Here is a 22,125-nt window from a genome sequence, read left to right on the forward strand (position 1 = left end):
CAGCGGTGCTGGGACACCAACCCTTCGCCCAGCCCTGTGACTGTGGGCTGGATCCGTCCAACACTGTGGGCTTCTCAGAGCCCACACACAATTCCCGCCGTACTCTCTCCAACCCGTTTTACAGGATAACTCTCACGTGATTAGAGGTATTACTTCCTCTGGGCTCTGGCGTAGAAATAATTAAAGAACAGAAAGGCACCTGAGTTGGGGTCCCCTCGCCCTCGGGAGTCACCCCCACTCTAGCCCAGGCCCCGGCAGGCCAGCCTCATCCCTGCCAGTGGGCAGCGGCCACTGCAGCCCTGCTGCCCGGAAGCCAGGACTTGCTGGTGCGTCCTCTGGGCTCAGCTCCACTCAGGCTGAAGAGAGAAATCGGGTGGAGAATCGGCAGGACAATGAAAACAGGGTATCTAGACAGACCCCTGCTTCTCCTTAGAAGCGTGTTATTCTTCAAAGGTGATCAGGACCTCCGTTTTCACAGACAATTCTGAATGCACACTAAATTGCTCTTATTGGCAAAAATAATCATGGACAAGAGGTAAGTTGTTTTATCTAATATATACATAAAATTATAAATTGATATTTTAAGGATAATTAAAATACTATTCTATTTCATGAATGTACATAAGGCCATTATTCATCCTCTTCAATTTATCTTTAAAGTACAACTGGGACTTAAAAAAACTGAGAAAGTTCAGTTAATAGCATTAAAGCAACCCATGTAGGAGAAGAGTTATACAACTTAATTTATTGCTCCTAATATCAATGCCTAATAGAAAAAACTGTGTAGAAAATTTAAGGAAAATATGAAAGTATGATGAAAAGTGCTTAGAAGGATGTGTACTTCACACAATCATTTATCTGTTTCCAAACACATGACCCACCTGGGGTTTGAAGCAGGGCCTTAGCTCCAATAACCATATGATATAATCAAATGGGCAGACGAATTCAGGTAAAACATCATTATCATTAATGATATTTTAAATTAAAATTTTAGTGTAGGAGAATTACTTAATGATTGTAGCATGTACTTACAGATTTAAAAAATACTCCCTTAAGACAAAGGGGTGGATAAAAGTTTAAATTATTTTCTAGTCTAAAAACACCACAGATGATTATTTTTATTTCCTGCCTTCATTACAGACCCAATGTGGACATATGCTATCAAACTGTCTTCCTATAATATGGAAAAGATACTTTTTTTTAAAATAGCAACTTGATTTTTACTTAAAGTTTAAAAGGTGGGGCCAGATTCCAATCCTATATAAGCCTGTGGGAGTTCGCAGCAGGATCCTCATCCTATGAGATCTGATAATAATAGATCACTTAGTCTTCTTTATTTTAAGAACTCTGCCAACAACTTGAGGTTCAAGACATAAACATATTTAGGTAAAGATATTGTAATAGAGTACACGACTGCAAGTAGAGCACATTATGAAAGAAATTCGTTTACGGTCCTATGAATATAAAACAGCAAGTCAGACAGATATCTCAGATGTGATCCAGCATCAAGCCTGTGACAACACTCTAGCTATGATATTAAAATAGCAAACCTCTGCCGAGCGTTAACCTATCATTACACCGAGTAAATGGCATGGCACTGCCACCTAATTAGCAGTGTAGCTTGCATCTATAAAATAGAATTAGCACCACTGCTCCTTTTTTATTATTAGTTTGTGTTTCCAGAAAGGTATGACCTTATCTGTATGCTTCTGTTCATTTATGCCTATCGCCAAAGGATTTAATTATGTTCTTTAGTTTTCTACGACAAGGAAATTGAAAACTGCCAGTTTGAAATTAAAAATGTTAAAGAAATTAGTGAGCAGATTATTTATGCCACTGCCCTCTTCTTTCAGAGATAAAGAATGGAAACATGTTTAAACAAATAGAGCACACAGGTTTTGGGAAAGAAAATTGAAGGCAAAGAAGTTATTACTGGTCTTCTTTTCCTCTTTTCTGCAGGTATTTTCCAAGTTCTCCCAGCTGTTCTGGGCAGAACTAGTGAAGGGAAAATTGTACTAAAACTAGAAACTGAAAGTTGTAGTCAGCAGAGTCAGCAGCCTGAAGATGTGGACTTACATCTGAGGAAGGTGACTGGAGAACAATGCCAAGGCCCAGGATGCGGCTCTGCTCGCTGGCGGTGTGCTCGGTGGTGGCTTGCACTGAAGACTGCGCCAAGGCCACTGCCGCTGGCTTCTTCTCCGCTACTACCACACTGGCCTTCTGCTTCCCAGTAACAGGTTCTGCAGGCTTTGGGGGCACTTTTTTCTTTCTATTTCTCTTGCGCGAGACAGCAGTTCGCTGGGAGCATATAAGGGAAATTGGGGGTTGTTGTCTGTTTTGAGTTCCAACTGTGAACAATAAACACAAATACAGTACAGGCACTTGTGTCTAACTGAGAATAACTTACCCCGGGTTCAGCTTTGTCATCTGCAAAATGACACTGAAGTGAAACTCCCTCAAGGATAAAGCTCATCAAAACATATCTTACTCCGCACCAGATGCAGACTGGGGCACTTAAAGCCCTAAGGGCAGGGAAACACCCAGGGGAAACCTGCTCCTACGCCAGTGGATCGCTCGCTGAAATGCAAGGAAAAGACCAAGAGCCACGAGAAAACACTGGACCATGACGGCATGAATCACGTGGCATTTGTAAATAAATGAGAACTCCAGAACTTAAATTTAGGTACAGCGCCATGCTTTCTGGGAAGCCCATTTCAGGAATGTTCCAACTGTCATTTGGAGCTAGCCGATCAGTTGCTAATGATCTACAGATACCAAAATGGACAAAGATGACAATCATATGGGCAAGACTGATCAAAAGCACAGTTTGGGAGGATTCTGTTATGGGGCCAGTAAGCATGTAGAGAATACCCACTACTCCCTTCATCAAGCCCAGCAGCTCCTTCCTCATCAAATACTCTGTGCACATCCACCCTCTCTAGGGCAGTGTTACAGGGCATTAGACCTGCTGCTTCTCTACACTTGTTTTACGCAGCAGAAAAGTAAGAATATAGTTCTGTATACAAGTCAAGCAAATTAGTAAAATCTAGAAGCAGTCTGAGTTCCAAAGATGAAAAGCACAGCCAAGGACCAAGTATGCATAGTAAACACATACTTAAAGACTCCAAGACGGTAAGCACAGTTTTCACAGGTGCACTCTGAGAAGCAGTGTTTGCTAACCGTGTGAAAAACTTCCAATGGAACATGAGCAGGAAAGTATGGCTTGAATTTGCATTGAATTTCCATGTATTAATATGGTTTCCTGAATACGTATGATCACAGGATATGCCTGATATGACAGAAAGAAACCTATAAATAGGAGCCAAGAAAAACAAATGGTTTTCGAATTCACATGCTCATGGATCACTTCTTTTACTTATTTCAGTCTGAAAATAAAGAATATTTACACTTTGATCCTGACAGTTTCATCTCCAGTAGGGAAGGAAATTTAGAAGTATTGGACATAAGCTACCTAAAAAAGCAAAGTTGTTTAAACAATCATTCAGCAGTAGTCTCACTGGTGTTCGACTTTAGCGGCACATGAAAACCAACAGTTTCTTAAACCAACTCCAGTGCCTTATCCCCAGCCCAGATTAAGACAGGGGAATGTCCAGGGCAGGGCCTGGGCACCGCATTCTGCTAAGGGCTCCTCCAGCAACTCTAGTGTGCAGCCTGGGCTGAGAACTTCTCTCTTTCTATCCACTTTGACTCCAGGCAGGATGCTCCTGTCTCCCCGGTCAAAGCGACCAGGGATGCGATGATCAAGCCCAGTGGGCTGCAGCCCTCTCTGACTTCATCATATCCAGGTCAAAGTAAGAATGTCTCTGACTTACAGAACACACGGCTCTCTGACTTTTGCTTCTCCTTTTTTTTTTTTTGTAATTGCACATTTTGGTATAATTTAATAAACTCTTTAGGTGTTACTGCTTATGTCTAAATTTTTTGTGTGTGTGTTTTTGTCCTTCTGAGTCTTTGGTCTTCTTTTTGTTCCGGTTCCTATTTTTCACACTGTGTGTTTCACAGTAGCGTACACCAACTTGTTTGGACTGCTGCTGCCGTGCTGCTCGCCTTCGTTCCTTAGATGTAAGCATCCTTTGAGTTTTACTTGACTGTTCCTCTTCTCTTTGTGCCTTCCGCTTCCTTCCCTTTTTAGTATGTGCTGTTTCATTTACTTCTTCTTCTTTAGGTGTTTCTTTTCGTTCTTCAGACTTTGCAAACCCTTTTCACTTAACCCCTTGGATATCCTGACTGCTGAAAACTTTTTACCCTTGGCTTTGTTTAAAAACTTCTGGTATTTTGCAATCTTCTCATCCAGGGCTTTTATCACTGCTTGGTGTCGTTTCCCACTTGCTCTTCTTGGGACTCCTGATGAGCCTCTTCCTTGACATCTGGCTGGTCCTGCTCCTGCTCCTCCTCCTCCTCAGAAGCAGAAAAGCTCTCTAGCTCTTCCTCGCCTTCTGACACCTCCACAGGAACCAGGTCATCCCTAGAAAACTGGGGCACGACATTGATTTTGCTGAAGTTCTGTCGAACCCGTGCAAGGATCTGCTGCATTTCAGAGTTAGCATCACAGGGACGGTCCTCTTCTTTTTCTTTCTCAATGACAGATTCTGAAACTTCACCTTTGGTCTCTGCAGTCTCTTCCAAGTTGTTCTGGGTTGTTTCAGTAGCATCTTCCAAAGATGAGGAAGGAGGAAGCCAGGGGGTAGCAGGCGCCTCTGCATTGGGTAGTTTGACAAAGAAAGGGATCCGGCCCCGCTGCCAGTCATTAAGGACCATCTTGCCCACAGTCTTTAAGTCAGGCTCTCCACCCTTTAATAATTTCCCAGTGCGGAAAGCAAGCTTCTCAAGAAAGTCCCCAGCATTTGCCCATGAATCAGTCTTGTATGTCTTACTGATATATTCTGGTTTTGCTCGTTCTAGGACAGCACCAATGCGGTCTTCAGGAGACTTAATTTTTTCAACTTGAACAACTCCTTTCAGCACAATGTCCGACTCTGAGTCCTCAGAGGGGTAAACCACACCTGGACAGTCAATGAGGAATATCTGACGCATCACGGTAATATACTGCTAGACGTTTGTTTCACCTGCAATGCGGGCCACATTGCAAACTTTCTTGGAACACAATGTGTTGATCACGGAGCTCTTGCCAACATTTGGATAGCCGATGAAGCCAATGCTGATCTGTTTCTTGTCAGTGTGCAACTTTCCAAACTGCCGCAGAAGCTGAATGAATGCTCCTTTGCCAAAGGGGTTAGTAAGACTCACACGGAAAGCAAGCGTCGGATACTCCTAGGAGAGGACAGCAACCCTTCTTTTTGTTGCCCAGTTTGGAACAAGGTCGCATTTGTTAAGTACAAAAATAAGACGCTTCCAGGGTTTTTCCTTTTTCAAGTAAGCCTCAGTGTGGGGGGAACGGGTACCCAATGGATCTCTAGCATCAAGAACTTGGACTACAACATCTGATGAATCTATCACCTTGTAGAGCTCACCCCACATTCTTTTGGACCATCCTTTCTTATATATCTCTTCTTGGGCTTCATTTCTCACACCAGTGTCTTTGGTTACCAAATCGAGATCCTTGCCCTGTTCATAGCTCTCAGTGGATATCTCAGCTTTTTCCATCAGTGACTGCACATCACTCGCAAATAAATTTGGCCACTTTCTCTGTCACTTAGGACCAAACGTAGTTTCAAAACTTTCCGTGTCAAGAATGTGAACCTTGGAGTTATGAGGCTGGATTCCGCCATGGAGAAGAGACACTGGTAACTCTTGCTTTGCTTCATGACAATTTTGCATGGATCCTTCAGAACTGTATCCATTTCCTCTTGAAATTTCTGTAATGAAGACTGCTTAATCACACGTGTGTTTCCAAACCATTTAATATTTGGCTCTACTCGTGCCACTGTGCCAGAAGCCACCGTTGATTGATACTGCAGAGGCTTAATCACTTTCCCACAACTATTCCTGCGCTCCTTTTGCCTATACATGTTCAGGCGCCGGATTGCAGCCCAGTCCCTCACGTTTTGTCCTTCTGCTCCCTGTCCTCGATCCGGGTTGATGCTGGACTCAGAGGGCTTGATGGTGCTCTGACCTTTGTACTTGGGCTTCACCATCTTGCCGATGGGACAATGACCGGTCTGGCTTACTGGGTAAATGAGCTCGGAACTTCCTGGCCCAGCCAAAGAGAGCCGCGTAAACCAGGCCAGACCACAAGCGCGAGAATACCTCACTTCTGCTGGCGCCCCCCCCTTCCTCCTCCCGACTTCCTGCGAACTGGCTTCTCCTTTTGAATACCTAGACACAGCTCAAACTTCTGGCATCCAGACCTCACTGCTTGACCTCACTCCTTGTCTTGCCCCTAAAATAAAGGTCAAACTTTCAAAATATAATTTAAATCCAAGTCTTACTAGTAATGAAACAAATAAATCTACCCCATACAAGTTTTTCTCAGTTTAAGAAAATTAAGGGAGTAATTTATTCAGTTTATCCTTTATGCTATCCATAGCTTTGGAATCATTTACATCCCTAATCTGCAAAGGTTCAGAAAGGAATACAGGGTGACAAAGTGGCATTTACTTAATAGATTCTAAAAAGGCTTCAGTCAAGGATTTAAATGGTTGCAATTTGTACTTTGCCATTTCAGTAGTAAGGAGCTTAAGTAACAAAATAAATCATTACAATTTCACATGCATATTTTCTTAAGTACAACAAATTCTCCCTCTGAGAAAAGAATCTGTACATAATAAAGTAACCTTTCTTTCTGAGGCCCTTCTTTAAGAGATGCTAACCTTTGCCAGGCTAATAAGAGCACGGGCTATTGTGGTGGAACAAGGTGAATGAAATGCTTACTGACCTGAGCAAAATGTTGGTTTTTGCCTTGGCATAAGACCAAACTTAATACTTTAAAACATGCTGCTTTTCAGCCAGCCTTTAGCTCACCTTACTTTAATATGATCTTGAATGACTGATATAGCCAAGTGTTAGGCTTTCTGTATCAAAATCACATCACCAAGTATTAGGGTTCTACTAGAATTCACTCAGTGGCACCAAGAGCAGTTTCTGAGCCATCACCTTCCTGAACACCAGATGATGAAAGGGTAGGCAGACAGGCACGATTGGCCTATGCTATCTATTTTCCTGCTTTTCCCTAACTAACAGCAAGCGGTCTCCCCTGACAAGGGGGAAGGCTTAATAAGATGATTTATTATTTCTTGTACCTGCGGCAAAAAAACAATCTGTTTTTCCTCCTAATGGTGGAGATGAGAAAATGAGCTGCTCAATGAAGCCCTTGACCTCCAGACTTCTAGAAAATGCTGCACGGTCTTTAAAGCAATGATGAGATAGCTTCTGCTGGCATCACACCTTAGAAAGTTATTTGTGTTTGCTTTCTCAGTTTGATTTGAAAACAATCCTGGTAGGTCTTTATAGGTGAAACCCAGAAGCTCAGGAGAAATGGGGTGTCCGCCCCCAACTTCAAATCCTTTCTCTTCTGTTCTTCACCTTGCCCAGCTACAGCGGGAACTGCAGGTAAATGCAAGGGACAGACGCCAGAAGTGGAACCTGAGGCTTAAGACTTCTCGGTGGTTGGGCTGGGGATGTAGCTCAGTGGTTCCGCTACCTGCCTAACAAGCGCAAGGTCCCAAGTTCGATACCCAGTACCAAAAAAAAAAAGTAACCAAGACTGCTCGGCGGCTCACATCCATGAACATCTTCCACAGGGAGATGCACAATTCCTATGGGCTCTTCCATACAGCGTGTGCCGGGATTTAATTAACTAGCATTTGTGAAGTACCAGGAGGTCATGGTATGAAGGATACTGACTACATGCACATGAGTATGCAAGTGGTATCAGAAGCAATCAAATTTTCTTGATTTGCTAAGGAAAAAACCACACAGGGTCACTGAAAAAGCAGAGCCAATAGGTTCTCAAAAAAGGCACAGCAAGATAGCAAGGTGAGAAGGATTCTGTAACAAAAGCACAATGAAGATCCCAATGGAAGACACCAGATATGCAGTAAGAACAAAGGCCCCTTGGAGAGGCTGCTCTGTGTACCTGCTTGGATCTGCATTAATTTCCGCATGGTCTTGAGCTCCTGGAGAATGGCCTGCAACGTTGACTGGCAGTTACAAGTACAGCAGTTTGATCCAGTTGACAAATTCGCCACTGGAAATTCTCCTGAGCACGAGAGAAAAGAATGACATGTGCCTAAGAAACAAAAAAAATTATAAAGAGGGGAGGGAAGAAGGTTCGTTGGCAGGATTTTCAGTTGTGTGCAATTAGTATGAAACTGTGCCTGAGGAAAACAAACTCAATAATTTTCACAGCCTGGATTTGGGGGCCTGGCTTTACCTGATTATCCAGACTTCTATAAGGTAAGGTTTAGGCTGTGTCAAAAGAACACATGCAGGCCTCCCTGCTGTCAGACCAGTTATCTCAGATAACAACACCCTAAAAAGTCACTACAAACACACTCACACTAGTTTGTACAAAGCAAAACACTCCACCACCTCCATCTCTGCTACCAGACTGCAGCTGTGTATTGTTATCAGAGTTCATATTAAGAATTAAGAGAGTCCATTAAAAAAGTTTTAACAGGAAGCATGTTATTTCAAAAGCGAAGACCTGTGGCCAGAGGGAACACAGGGAATTCCCTCTGGCTGGGCTGTGCCGGGCAGGAGGATAGAAGCTCTTTTATGGGGACAGGTGAGAGGGGCTACTGGGTGGCCTTTCCCTGGCTTCACAGAGGAACCTCCTGCACCTTTATTCACTCCTGCCCTACATTCCCACTCCCCTCACCATAGCCTTTATCACTGTGTAAATTCGGCACACTTTTCTTGAATAAAATTATCCTGTTCTGTGTGCCTTGCATGTGAACAGACATCCCCATACCGTCTGTGGGGCACAGGCAGCCTGGGATGGGGCTCCGACAGCTCGGTCCCCTCCAGTGCCAAAGTTCACATCGTAAGATGGAGCAGTGTGGGGCACAACTGCCACCTAAGTCTTCCATTAGGTGGGTGAGGTAAGTTCCACGGTTTTGTTCCAATTATACACTAGATATAATTTATTTGGGTTTTTGGGGGGATTTTTTGGTACCAGGGATCAAACTCGGGTCCTTGCGCTTGCACAGCAGGCGGCGAAACCACTGAGCTAAATCCCTGGCCCAACACTAGATATAATTTAAATCTTGTAATACGCATTATGTGTAGATACTAAAGAAAAGTTCACCACCACAAAACTACAAAATACTTTTAGCACAATTATTTACATCAAGACTTTTCAGTCGGGGATTTAGTTCAGTGGCACTGCACCTGCCTCGCAAGCCTCGAAAACACAAGGTCCTGAGTTCGATCCCCGGTACCAAAAAGAAAAAGATTGTACCAAACTGAGCTGTTACAACTTTAAAACTACAAAGAATTCCAGGGAAATATCATAGGAGTCCCAGTTACATAAAGGTGGTCCTTGAACTCTGTGCAGGTTAGGGGTACCAACCCTCTGTGCCATCAAAAACCCAGAGAACCAAGCTTAACGGTTTTTCAGTACTGAGGACTGAACCCAGGGATTTTGCACTGAGGCCCTGCCCCCATTTCTTGTGTGAAGCAGTTTCACTAAATCACCGGCTGGGCCATGAACTTGAGATCCTCCTGCTTAGAGTCTCAGACTGCTGGGATCACAAGCTGGCACACCACACTGGTTGAGGACTTCTGAGCAGAACTGCTGACCCTACAGTGGCCACATGAGATGATGTCGGATTAACGCCACTGGTACAGTCTGCACGGCCAGTGAGTGAGCACTGAGCAGTGAGTGTGTCAGTGCAATAGTGCACCCTACATTCGTTCACATTGCTCAGCCGAGAATGGGGCCATGCATAGTCTACATGTGGGTGTGCGTGACTTTTGATAAATTTAAAAATTATGACAGATTTTCACATGTTTATGTCCATACATAATAAAACAGACTATTATCTATAGATACTTTGTGCGTTCATGAATATAACTTCTTAATTTTCTCCCTATTTCTAGGCTGTGAGGTTCATGTGAGAGTTTTCCTAAACTGTGATAAATCTCCAAAAAAAAATCCTTCACATGGACCTGCCCAGTTCAAACCCATGTTATTCAAGGGTCCACTGTATAATGCATTTTTATTGACTGCATAAGCAGTAAGCACAAAAAAGTCTATTTTGAACAGGAGGCTGCAATTTATGTTTGTAATCTGCATTAACATCAGTAACATTCTCCAAGTCAAATCCACTATCCTCGCTGTGTACTGGAAAGAGAACACTGGTCACCCAAAAATTATCCACACATACCTAAAGCATCTTATGTTCCTTATTGTCTCTTCAACAGCAGGAGAGTGAGGTGGGCGTGCATGGTGTTCCTAGGCACTAGTCTAAGTGCCTTTGTCATTTTTAGAGGACAAACCAATCCTTCTCAGCTCGTCATCAATCACTTTCTAATTTTTAAGAGAAAGGACTTCTTACGGAGAAAGCTTTACAGAGCCACCTCCCTCTGGCTGTGAACTTGACACTGGCCCAGCTGATGCCGAGAGTAAGGGACTGCTCGTCTCTGGGCTCCCTGGTCTCACCCTGTCTCACTGTGGCTTTTCCACTCCCTGAACTGGATATAGCAAATTGTGTTTAATGAGAAAAACAAATCAAAGCTTCTTTTTCTCAAAGAATATAATGAAATGAAAATAAATGGAAGAAAAACTTTTCAAGGAAACTAAAAATGTCCTATTTTTTCCCTTGTACTTTGCAAAAACTTTAGGTCTGTATATCTATACGTAATTTATAAGACAAATATGTTCAATGTCACTGAATAGAAAATTAATATGACCAAGAAAAGCACCAATTTTTTTCCCTAAGCTTTGGAAATAATTGTCATTCTCCCCCTTAACAGTTAGAGACTAAGAAAATTTTATTTTAATGAAATACTTTTCAGTGCTAATGAGGCAAGTTAGAAAATATGGGTCCTTTGGTCCAGCACTAGAATGGGGGTCTAAAGAAGGGGGTCCTGAAAGATGTGAGGTTATCAGCCCTCTCCCTAAGTAGCACACTTCTGATGATGAGGCTACATGGTATACTCAAAAACCACCGTGAATATTTAAACAAAAAATGTATTACAGTGAAAGACACACTACCATTAACCCTCTTCAAAATATTCCTCCGTGTTTTCATGTTTTGAACACGCTCATCCCATCATTCTTGCCACCTTCTGCAGCAGTTCTGGAAGTGCCCTTTTGTGAGAGCCGTTAGTTGTACTGTCATAGCTACTTCAATGTTCTAAAATGATTCAAAGCATTTACCTTTCATCTTTTTGACTTTGGGGAAGAACCAGAAGTTGCACAATGTCAGATCTGGTGAATGAGGACCCACTATAATGTTTTAGGAGCCTGCCCTTCCACTGGATGGCTCTTGGCTACAGGAGTCACCATATTTGTCGTCACAAATCGCTTCTTGGCTTTTTGGCTAAGATCAAGTATAGTACCATATTTCTAATCACACCTGATAAAGACACTCATGAAAGAGGGCTCCAGAGCTGCTTCCGAAAGTGGCAAGGACAATGGGATAAGTGTGTTTGAAGCAAGGGGGGTATCTGAGGGGGTTAGTGGCATTGCATCTCCTGCTGTTATCCATTTCCTAAAAGTTGAAACACTCGCCGGATGTTCTGATCACCCCTTGTAAGTGAAGGAGTGAGCAAGAGGATATACTGTACATACTAGCAATACAGCATACAGCCCAGCAGATTCTTTCAGTGATGAAGGGAGCTATTTATGCCCTAGTGTCCGATAGCAGAGGACACTTTTAAGTTCTTCAAGGGCTGAAACCTCTACTGGGAAATCTTCACATGGGACATAGAACCTCCATTTTTTTGCTGATTCTCCGTTCTAGGTGCTTTTATATACTTCTACATTTTCCTTCATTGTTTTCCTTATCTTCTGAAATAACTCAGTGAAAGTGAGTAAGGGAGAGTTTAATAAGCATCTCAAACAACAAACTGAATATTCAGAAACAAGATAAGCCAGGACGACCCCCCACAAGTACATTCTGTAAGTCTGATGAGAACCATACCATTGGAGCTGGCAGCAGTGAGTGGCTGACTCTGGAAGGTTCTAGAACGGGTACCATACTGCCCTGAGAACTGCTCACTTTGGGGTGGTAGCTCATTCCATGCTCGTGAAGAAGGGGGGAGGCTCTGTGCCTCCACAGAGGAGTTCAAACGCGGAGGCCACACTAGATCCAAATCTTGGGGCTCTTCTTTTAATTTTTCTCCTTCTTTGCCAACACGCTGGTATATCCTCCCAGTGCTGTCATTCAGTAATCTTCTCATCCCTGTGATTTGTTTTTTAATTTCCATGCTTTCATCTCCTAAAGGAACCAAGGCCAAAGTTAGCACTGGAAATTAGCACAAGGAAAAAAATAGGCTGCTACCAAAAAACCAAAACAAAACAACTGTTCCTGGGAAACGGGCAAGACTGATTCCACAAACTTAAGTAATTCATCAAAGTTAAAGGCAGGAAAACTGGCTACGGTCCGAAGACACTGCTCACAGTCCTGAGGCGTCTCACGTTAGTCTCCTCTGGCCAAGCTTTCCTCAGTGCGCATCACCAGGAGCACATCCATGCCCGCCTCGGAAACATTCTCTGAGTAAGGGGATCACAAGAAAATGGGCTGAGACCAAAGGCAAGGATGAGTTGGGAAGGGCAGAGCCCTCTGCTCAGCCAGAGCCACACGGAGGTGTGAGGGACCCTGACGGCCCGGTCACTCCCGGTTTAGCCTCGGCAGGCAGGTGCCCCAGCAGGAAGAACGCAGGCTACCTGCTGGGACGCGAGGCTCTCTAAGAATGGCTGCAGGGCACATGAGGAGTGATACTGACAGCAGGTGTCCTCCAGGCTGACACCCATCGTGGAGACATCACACTCATGGGGACACCAGGAGACAACGAGGGATACTACGTATTGGAGGCATATGAGGAGGACCTTGCACTTCTGGTGGCCTGACTCTATCGCACCATCCTGAGGGTGTCCCTGGGGGTCCCGCCCACTCTTAGGCAGTCAGCTGGACAAGCACCCGACCTTCAGCAATGCAGCCGTCCCCCTCCGCACCCAGAGAGAACCAAGCCCACCACTCACCCATGCCCACCCCAAATCGCCTGCCGCCTCCCTGCAGCAGCACCAACTCTGTAACTTCATGCAAAGGCAACAGATTGTTCCTAAACCCACTTCACCTACCACCGGCTTCGTAAGATCATGGTGAAATGCACGTGACATGAGATTTACCATCACAACCCTAAGTGTACAGTCCGGTAAAGCACAGTCACACTGTTACACAACCATCTCCACGCACTGACTTACACTGACTTCTTTGTTAAGACCCCTTCTCAGCCAAGGGTAGTGAGTGGCACACGCCTGCAATTCCGGCACTCTAGGAGGCTGAGGCAGAAGGATCCCAAACCCAGCCCAGACAACTCAGTATCTTAGTGAGGCCCTGTCTCAAAATAAAAAATTTAAAAAGGGCTGGGATTATAGCTCACTATAAAGCCCTGGGTTCAATTCCCAACACAATAAGAACGAAAACTGCCAAACAAATCAGTACTGCCAAAACAAACAAACAAACAAACAACCCCACCACCCCCCAAAATGAGATTATTTTTCCCTTGTGGGATTTTTAAAAAAACTAACGTACCTGTATACTGGACTGCATATACTTCGTAAACTTAAAGATGACTATAAAACTGCACAGAAAATATTTCCATCATCTACTGGGAGATACTTTAGACATACTCTCTTCTCCTTCTGCACTGCTGGGGATGGAAGCCAGGGCCTTGCACATGCTAAGCAAGTGCTTTGCACTGAGCTACCCAGCCTATAGTATCTTCTCAAACTGTACAACTGCCAGCGTTCTCGAAGAGATTAAAAGACACATTTTATTTTTCCCCTCTAACCTGGGCATAAAGTCCAGGTATCTATGCCCATTCATGAAGTCACTCTACTAAATGCTTGAAATTTAAACTATGAGGAAAAGAAAAGGACAAAAGGAAAGGTCTATTAAGAAAAACAGCTCTTGCAAATAAAAATGTAACAATGTTTTAATGGCATCATGTAAACTAGATTTCTCAGTAGAACTAACAACTGTACAAACCTTAGATATTTAGCTTATTGATATATGTATTGCATTAGCACATACTATGTAAGGAAATTTCACATACTATTTTGAACTAAGTCTCTTCAAGTCTGGGGAGCAGACACTGCAGATGGACCCTAGGACTTTGCTCATGCTAAGCAACACTCTGCCACTGAGCCACACCCCAACCTCGACAGCTTTCAAACATGGCAACAGAAGGGGCTGTGGACTTAGCTCAGGGGTGCTGCCACCTGCCTTGCAAGTGGTAGGTCCAGAGTTTGATCCCTGGTGTGGAAAAAAAAGAGGAAAAGTGGTAATAGAAATACTAATTCTGCCTTTAATACTGAATGTTGGTGAATACAGAAAAAACCCACATTTTTCCAAGGTTACAACGTTGATACATGTTAACATATGCTTCAGAAAAAACATTTGAATTTGTAATAAAACTATTTCCACTTCAAATACCAGTGAAGATTACAATGGAGAAACAATCATGACCCAGATCCGTGAGAATAAAGGGGACAGCACCATTTAAACAGTATGAAGTCAGCACCATCTCAACGTCCTGACCATATCTGGGAGCAGGGTGTGTCCGGAGCCACCAGAAGATGCCGACCACCCCTTCACACAGCGTCCTGGCCAGTGCACAGCACCGTCGGCACAAGCAGCGGCTTTCTTGCCCTTCGCCCTCCACGTCCCAACCAGGCCCACCACGGTGCATGAAGGCTCACACAGACTGCTCTTCACTGACAGGGCTGCTGGCCACTTCCTCATACCCGGGGTGACTGGCTGAGGGAGCTGCCGTCAGCCAGGCCACGCAGGCCCGAGTCAGTGCCTACTCGCTCCTCCACTGGACCCTGCCATCACAGGACAGGGGGGCATCTGGTGTCCAGTCCCCACTCTGCTCTGAGGACACAATTAACCCTGGTAAAGTGCTACCACTGGGAGACAAAAAGGTCCCAAGGATTCTGGGACCTTCTAAGGGCAAGTCTGCTTGGTCATGACTTTAGTTTCAGAGTTCTAGAACTTATGCCTATGAAAATTAAAAGACTGAAAATACACCTTGAGTTTTGCATGATTTTTATATCCAACCAGGACCCTAAGCTGCAGGTGGAGATGAGGAAGGACAGAGGCAGGCGTCAGCAGACCGTGGTGGCTGGCTGCCCACACAAAGGTGATGTCTTCTAAAGGCAACCCCCACACCACCAGGGCTTGGGAAGGAGGGTGGGGCTGTGAAGGGCAATGGCCGAAGGTCAGAAGCAAGTGTAGCCAGAGAGAGCTCAAGGTGTGTCCGCCTCAGGGCATCTTACAGCACAGACGGGAAGACCGCCAAACTGCACAAGTCTCTCCGGAGAGGACCTTCGGAGAGCCTAGGCAGGGTGAGCAGGGCTGGCGGGAAAGCCCTAGGGGACAACGTGCACTCAGGGATGGTCTCTGGTCTCCCGAGCCAGCCAAACCCCACCTTCTTTATCTAGAGAGCTAGGAAGGGCAGAGGCCATCGCCTTTGAGTGTGTCCCTGGGTGGAGGAGGTCTTGGAGCCTGGTTATCTATGCAGGGAGTGACAAGCTGCAGCAGAGAAGATTTCCTGGCATACTCGGGACAGATGTGGAGAAGGTCAGAAATGAGACCCAAAAACCAACGAAGAAGCTCACAATAACAGAGTCAACCTATATAACCCAGGGGCAGGCAGGCTGGGTGGCAGTGCTCAGACAACAGCTGTTAGCAGGCCCCGGGAGGACGCTGGGCCAGAGCCCTCAGGCCAGGACTCCTCAATGGCACTGAACTTGCTCTGGCTCTCAGACAAGTCACTGTATTCTCAGACTTCAGTCTCCTGAATCTCAGTGGGGACCAGGTTACTCAGAAACCAAGAAGTACACAGAAGCAGTCTAAGAGGGATACAGGTTTTTCAGTTTCTAAGATGTTAACCAAGTACTTGATGCCTCTGGAACTCACGCGTATCCTCAGGAAAAGTGGCTATTCCATCAGAGTGGACCGCAAGCTCTCATTTTAAAAGATGGCGGAAAGTATGAGATTGAAGCATTAGTTGAACTTTGTCTTTCCAGTTCTAATTAGAGTCCTCTATTTTACAGATATTTGGAAAAGGAAATGCTTAGAAGCAAGAAGCTATCCAGAGAAATGAGATTCTACCAGGAAACCCATGCATTTTTCCCGATTTCTTTCCAAGCTTGTCGATGTCTTCACTTACCCTCAACTCCAAGCAGAAAAATATAAAAAGAATTGTTACTCTAACAAAGCTGTGCAACGTGGCTACCTTATTGGTAAAACAATCTTAACTGAATTCCTTTCTTTCTTTCTTTCTTTATTTATTTTGGTACCAGGGATTGAACTCAAGACCTTGCGCTTGCTAGGCAGGTGCCAGCACCACTGAGCTAAATCCCCGGCCCTTAACTGAATTCCTTTTAAGAGTATAGTAACCATACTCCATGGACAAGGTCTAGAGAAGAATGTAGGCTGAATTCTACTCCTTAGTAAATGTCAGTACTGTCTTAGGTCACTTCCCTCTACATAAAGAATTTATATGATAGAGTCTTGCCTATGTGCTAAGTAGGAGGGCAACAGACAAGTCACCACAGAGAACCTGCCTTAACTTGGCTAGGATACACTGTGCAGAGTATGTTACTCACAGCCTGGGGCAATAAAAGAGGACAGCATACAAACACAGAGTGGCTGTATATACACAGCACATGTCCATCTATATTGCCTTGTCATTATGAAGACACACGAAGAACAGTTACTGATCTTGATGGATATAGAGGCATTCCATAAGCCTTTCTCAAGTAAGTATGAAAGAACTGGCTTATCAAAAACATAATGAAATCCAATAGAAGTAAATGCAACACAAAGTAGTAAACAGTATATTAATACAAAAGAGTAAGAAGGTACCAGAAATAAACTATTCAACAAACATTTTATGGAGGAGCTCCAAGGTTCCAAAAATACACATCACTGGACACCAAATGAAAAGCACTGCTCTCTAAATCTCTCAATATCCTTTACCCATGCCCCTTTACATGGATGTATTGCTCTGAAAAATGTCCTGACCGTGCCCAGTCTATGGATCCCTATTTCTATCAGTCCTCCAGAACTAGTCAGGTGCTTAGACAGGAAGTCCTCTGCCATTTGCAGATGACACTTTCTGCTTCCTTCCTGGGGCTAAAACCCTACTCTCCCCAGAGGACACCACTTCACCTGTGGACAATGGACAACGCGAACATGGGAGACAGTGAACTTGGCTTTCTCCTGGTTCCTAGATTCTCCCTCTTCCTGCCTCTGGAAGGAGCTCAGAGAGCCCTGCTGCCTTCCGCCCCTCCTCCTGAGTAGCAGCTCAGGATTCAGAGGAGCTGTGGCAGGCGATGTAGCTGAGAGGTCAGGGAGATCAGCATCCCATTAAGGACCTTGTGTGCCAGGTTAAGGTCAAAGTCTACAATGGGTCACTATGCTGGGTAACAACTTCATTATCTCTTTTAATAGAAGGATAGGAAATAATCAGACATATTCTTTAGAAAAACAATTATGGCAAAATTACGGTGAAACTGGTAGAGAGAGAGAGAGTGGTAAAGCCTACACAGTGATGACAGATACCCTTTACCAGGACTTGGCGGATGGGAATGGAGAGAGAAGATGGAAATAAGATGCTGGGAAACTTTAACCCAATGGGCTTGGAAATTATCCAGTGGCGGATGGGGTGAGGGTGACGACAGACGAATCGATGCAAGATAACTGCAAGGTTTCTAGCTCAGGTGCCTACACAGATGCTACGGTGGCCAGAGAATTAGAAAAATACAGTTGCAGAGAACTGGGACATAAGAAGCTTCGTGTGTGTGTGTGTGTGTATGCACACAGTGCTGGCGCTTGAACCCAGAGCCTTGGCATATGCTAAGTATACTTTCTACCACTGAGCTACACCTTAGTCCTGTCAGAGTCACTCTGATGAGAAAGTTTGGATTCTAAGCATGCACTTGGAAGTGCAGCTGTTGAGTAAAGCTGACCATGAAACAGGACGCCAGTACCATTCCCTTCAATGAGGACCCCGGTCTCTGCAAACGTCCTCAGGTCACGACCAACTACAGAGACTGGAGGACACTCAACAGGGAGCTCCTGAATTCTCTATTAGCCTACCAGGTGGAGAGTCCAAAACAGACATTTAAATATTAAAAGAGATATGACTTCATTTGTATCTTAGTTACTTTTCTCTCACTGCTGAGACAAAATACCTGACACCCAAAGTTAAAGGGGGAAAGGTTTATTTAGCTCACATTTTAGAGGTTTCAGTCCATAGCTGACTGGCTCCAAGGCAGGGTGGCACAGGGCAGAGGGCATCAAAGGGAAGAAACAGTTCATAGGCAGAAGACAGCAAGAGCAACAAAGGACCTGAACAGTGTCTTTCTGCTCCTTTTATTTTATCCAGACTACTTAGGGCAGGCAGCACTCATGGCCTTAATCCTAGTGCCCTTGAGCCTAGCACTATACCATGAATCAATCCCAGTGTCACACCCTAGATCCAGCCACCTCTGAAAAAGCCCCACCTGTGACCGCATGAGGCTGTGGGGACATCTAGACACAAGACACAACAATTTGTTCCCAAGGTGCTAAGTCAAACTTGTCTCTCCTGAGGCAAGTAACAAGCACAAGTACCTCATTCTCCCTGACCCAAGAGCAAAACCCCACCCGGGTATCCAAGATGAGAGACTCACCTTAGCAGAATGGACAGATGAAACTGTGCAGAAATGGGGTATAACCTTTCCACAACAGTGTGGGCCAGACGTACTACTCTGGTTCTGTCCTATTTTAAAGAGGCCATTGAGAAACTTGAGGAGGTAATGAAAAACCCAACAAAAATGATTAAAAGAACAAGGAAAAGGTTAAATGAGCAAGAGTTGAGTTGCTTAATGGCCACTGAGGGACTTAATTCCATCCAAATGTACTTTGGGGTATTATGAGTGGGGCACTGTTCTTCTATCAACAAGGCAAAACAGATTGAAAGAGGAGCCTCCAGGCTGGAGGGCAGGCAACAGATGGCCCTAAAGAGCTGACCCTTCTAGCTCATAGAGGCCCGAGACAGGAGCACCTGTACAAGAGGCAATGGTGAGAACAGTTTCCATCGGGGGTGAGGAAATGCTCTGGGACTGGACGGTCATGACGGCTGCACAACACTGTGAATGTACTTTTTAAAAGAATGCTTTGAAACTCCATGTATTTTTCAGATAACGGCATGCAAACAGGAAAAAGGTGAGTTCATCAGTGGGAAAGAAGATGACAAAGCTTATACTATATGGTCCAAAATATTTCCTTTCAAAAACCTGCAGAGGTTGGCACAGTGCCTCGTGGCAGGAAGGCTGAGCTCCAGTCTCCCAGTGTCAGAATTCAAGAGGACAGGAGAAGGAAGACTGGCGCTTTACGTCCAGAGTGCACCTTTCCTACCGAAAATCTCAACCAGTGAGCCAGAAGGAAGGAATTCGAAGTGGAATCTGCTACAAGAGGACCCGCGGCTGGCACCTCACCCCGGACCCACACCAACATGCAGATGTTATCACCATCCCCGCGGGCAGCCCTGAGGGACAACCACCATGTTTGACAGAGACACACAAGACTGGGATTTGAACTCAGCAAAAATGGTCTGCAAAGCAATGGGCAGCATAGTAGGGCAGAGCCATGTGTTTCCAAGTGAACCATTTTTCAAGTGCAGTCTTAGGTGAAACCTCAATAAACAGAGAAGAGCAAAGGTCTGCTGAAGTGGGTGTGTCAGTGTCCAGATTCCTGAACCAGTCCTTGGAATACATTCAAGAACTCCAAGGGTTCCACACAACATAGTCTGAATGTCACTGAGAAGAAACAGGGAAAGAGTGGCTGTAGAACATTCAACTGCTTGGATCCAATACTGTGATAAGGAGTAGCTAGACTGTGAATGTGTTGCCAGATATCTGCAGACTCAAACTAAAAATCCCATGGGACAATAATTAAGCAGCCCAATGTCTACAAGCCATCTGCATTTAGAGGACAATCCAGTTCCTTTCAAATCTATTTAGATACTGAGTCATTCATTTATTTAACAAACCTTCATTATACTACTAGTAAATATGAGTTCCTGTGTGAGCAAAAGAGAAAGACAGAAATATAAGATACAGTCTCCTCAGGAGAAAGACAGTAACGGGTGGGAGAGGGGTGTAAGGCAGGGTGAATGGGTTGGATATGATTAAAACATATTATCTGGGGCTGGGGGTTCAGCTCAGTGGTTCCGCTGCCTGCCTTGCAAGCACATGGACCCGAGTTCAATCCCGGGTACCAATAAAAACCACAACATATTATCTGCATAATATGAAAATACTACATTGAAATCTCACATTTTTTAAAAATTCATAATCACTGTCAAAAAAAAATTTTTTTAAAGATACAGCCTCTTCCTTTCAGGAGTTTAAAGTCCAGGATGAGAGAGGAAATGAATGCGCAAAAGCTCTTAGCATGCAAAGCTTCTCTTCAGTGAAAGGGCAGGCTAACAGGATGGTCAGCCACAGAGACCAAGCAGGCGGCACGGGTGCTTTCTCCTCACGACTGAGGGTGGGAAGCCAGCACAGGTCCTGAGAGAATGCCATGGACCCCTGGGATGAGGGGCCAGGAGGAGCAAAGGCATACCTGGAAGTGAAACAAGAAATAGGCTCAAAACAGGCTACCATGCTGCTGCTTCAACTTCCCTCAAAGAACCCCAGAAGACAAAGGAGAATAAACAGCTCTGAGAAGCTTTGGGGCAAGGTCCCGGGAGGGAATGGGGCAAAGAATTTTCTCTGATGTTCTACGCTTTACCTAAAAGTAAATGCAAATATTGTACTATAGTGCTTCTCTGTTTAACTTCAAAATGATTATTCACCAGCAGGATGTGCAGTTTCCCATGGACCCTGGAATAAGCCTGCAACCAGTTACACATCTGCATCAGCACACAGCCAGGGAGGGGGAGCACACAGAGGCAAGGACTGGTAGCTATGAGCCAGGCTTCTCACCGTCACCAGCTGCAACCCCAGGAATAACTAAACAGACAAACCACATCAGCACACAATAAACACCTGAGAAACCGTAAAAGGAACAAGGGTTTCACGAACTAAGAAGAGGAAGAGGTTATTTTAAACTGGGAAGATTATGGTCAGCTTCATGAAGCTATAAGCTCTGCGATGACCAATAAATGGTGCTAGTGTTTCCATGGGCACTCTGGGAGCAGAGAGCACGAAATGAGACTTGGGGCAGAGGAAAATCAAGCGGGCAACTGTGAATATGCTAACTTAGTTGCAGTCAAGGCAATGACTGGGTCAAAGTCAAAAACAAAATGATCCTGAAAGTGACAGAAAATTGAGAAACGTTTGCGTAAGAGTGACATGACATGATTAAAGTAAGTCAAAAGAGCTTTTCTACGTCTATCTCCCCCAAATGTTCTTATATCATGGAAAATAAAGTCTTAAGTCAATACAGCACGGCCACTCAAACTTCCTCTGATGAGCAGTTCTAACTACCACTAAGTACCTATGCGTGAAACTAGCACTTCAAGTAATGCTCAAGAATAATCATGTCAAGGAGTTAAAAATCCCCAGTACATGGAAGGTGTCTTGCTGATGAATAAAGCGGAATATAAACAATGGAGAATGGAGCAAAGGACCCAAACATGTAACCTACAAGAGAAATAAATGATCAATAAATGTTATCTGTTATCAATAAATGTTATCTGCTATCAATAGATATGTTAAATTTCTTATATTCCTAATTATGAATGTAATGAAAATTAACATGAAATTCTTTATCCTTTATTTGGGAAATACTATAGATTTATCCTACAGAACTATTCTCATAAGCACTCACTGCACGCACAGGAATAGTCAGTGCAGCGTCATTTTTACCAGAACACTTGTCAGCAGAACATTCGATAACTAATTACGGCCTATCAGCAGAATGCAGTGATGATATTTACTGCGCATCTGTAAAGAGTGAAGCAGACCCTTGT

At 44.4% G+C, this 22,125-nt stretch overlaps 1 protein-coding gene and 1 pseudogene across 16 annotated transcripts in view; both read right to left on the reverse strand.

The window, feature by feature from the left end:
- Positions 1-22,125, reverse strand: part of Bend7 (BEN domain containing 7) — an 84,665-nt gene that overhangs the window by 46,173 nt on the left and 16,367 nt on the right. For 10 of the 15 annotated variants that reach the window (XR_015449583.1, XR_015449585.1, XM_013078516.3 and 7 more), the window contains exons 2-4: positions 12,072-12,368; positions 8,057-8,209; positions 2,077-2,348 (exon numbers count right to left, since the gene is read on the reverse strand). Coding sequence is in view for 13 of the 15 variants with exons in the window: in XM_013078510.3 (XP_012933964.1) it covers positions 2,077-2,348; positions 8,057-8,209; positions 12,072-12,368 (722 nt within the window). In the remaining 2 variants the exon portion in view is untranslated. Of the gene's footprint in view, positions 1-2,076; positions 2,349-8,056; positions 8,210-12,071; positions 12,369-22,125 lie in introns of those variants that run through there. The other 5 variants (XM_087207051.1, XM_087207050.1, XM_013078515.3 and 2 more) reach the window with 1 other exon arrangement.
- LOC101705982 (nucleolar GTP-binding protein 2 pseudogene) lies at positions 2,174-8,049 on the reverse strand (annotated as a pseudogene). The gene is made up of 2 exons (XR_015449580.1): positions 2,408-8,049; positions 2,174-2,298 (listed from the first exon to the last, which is right to left on the reverse strand). The product of XR_015449580.1 is annotated as a nucleolar GTP-binding protein 2 pseudogene (transcript).

Source organism: Heterocephalus glaber, unplaced genomic scaffold (genome assembly GCF_053883595.1).
Source record: "Heterocephalus glaber isolate CG9 unplaced genomic scaffold, H.glaber_assembly_v1.0 deba00000738, whole genome shotgun sequence".
NCBI lineage: Eukaryota > Metazoa > Chordata > Mammalia > Rodentia > Bathyergidae > Heterocephalus > Heterocephalus glaber.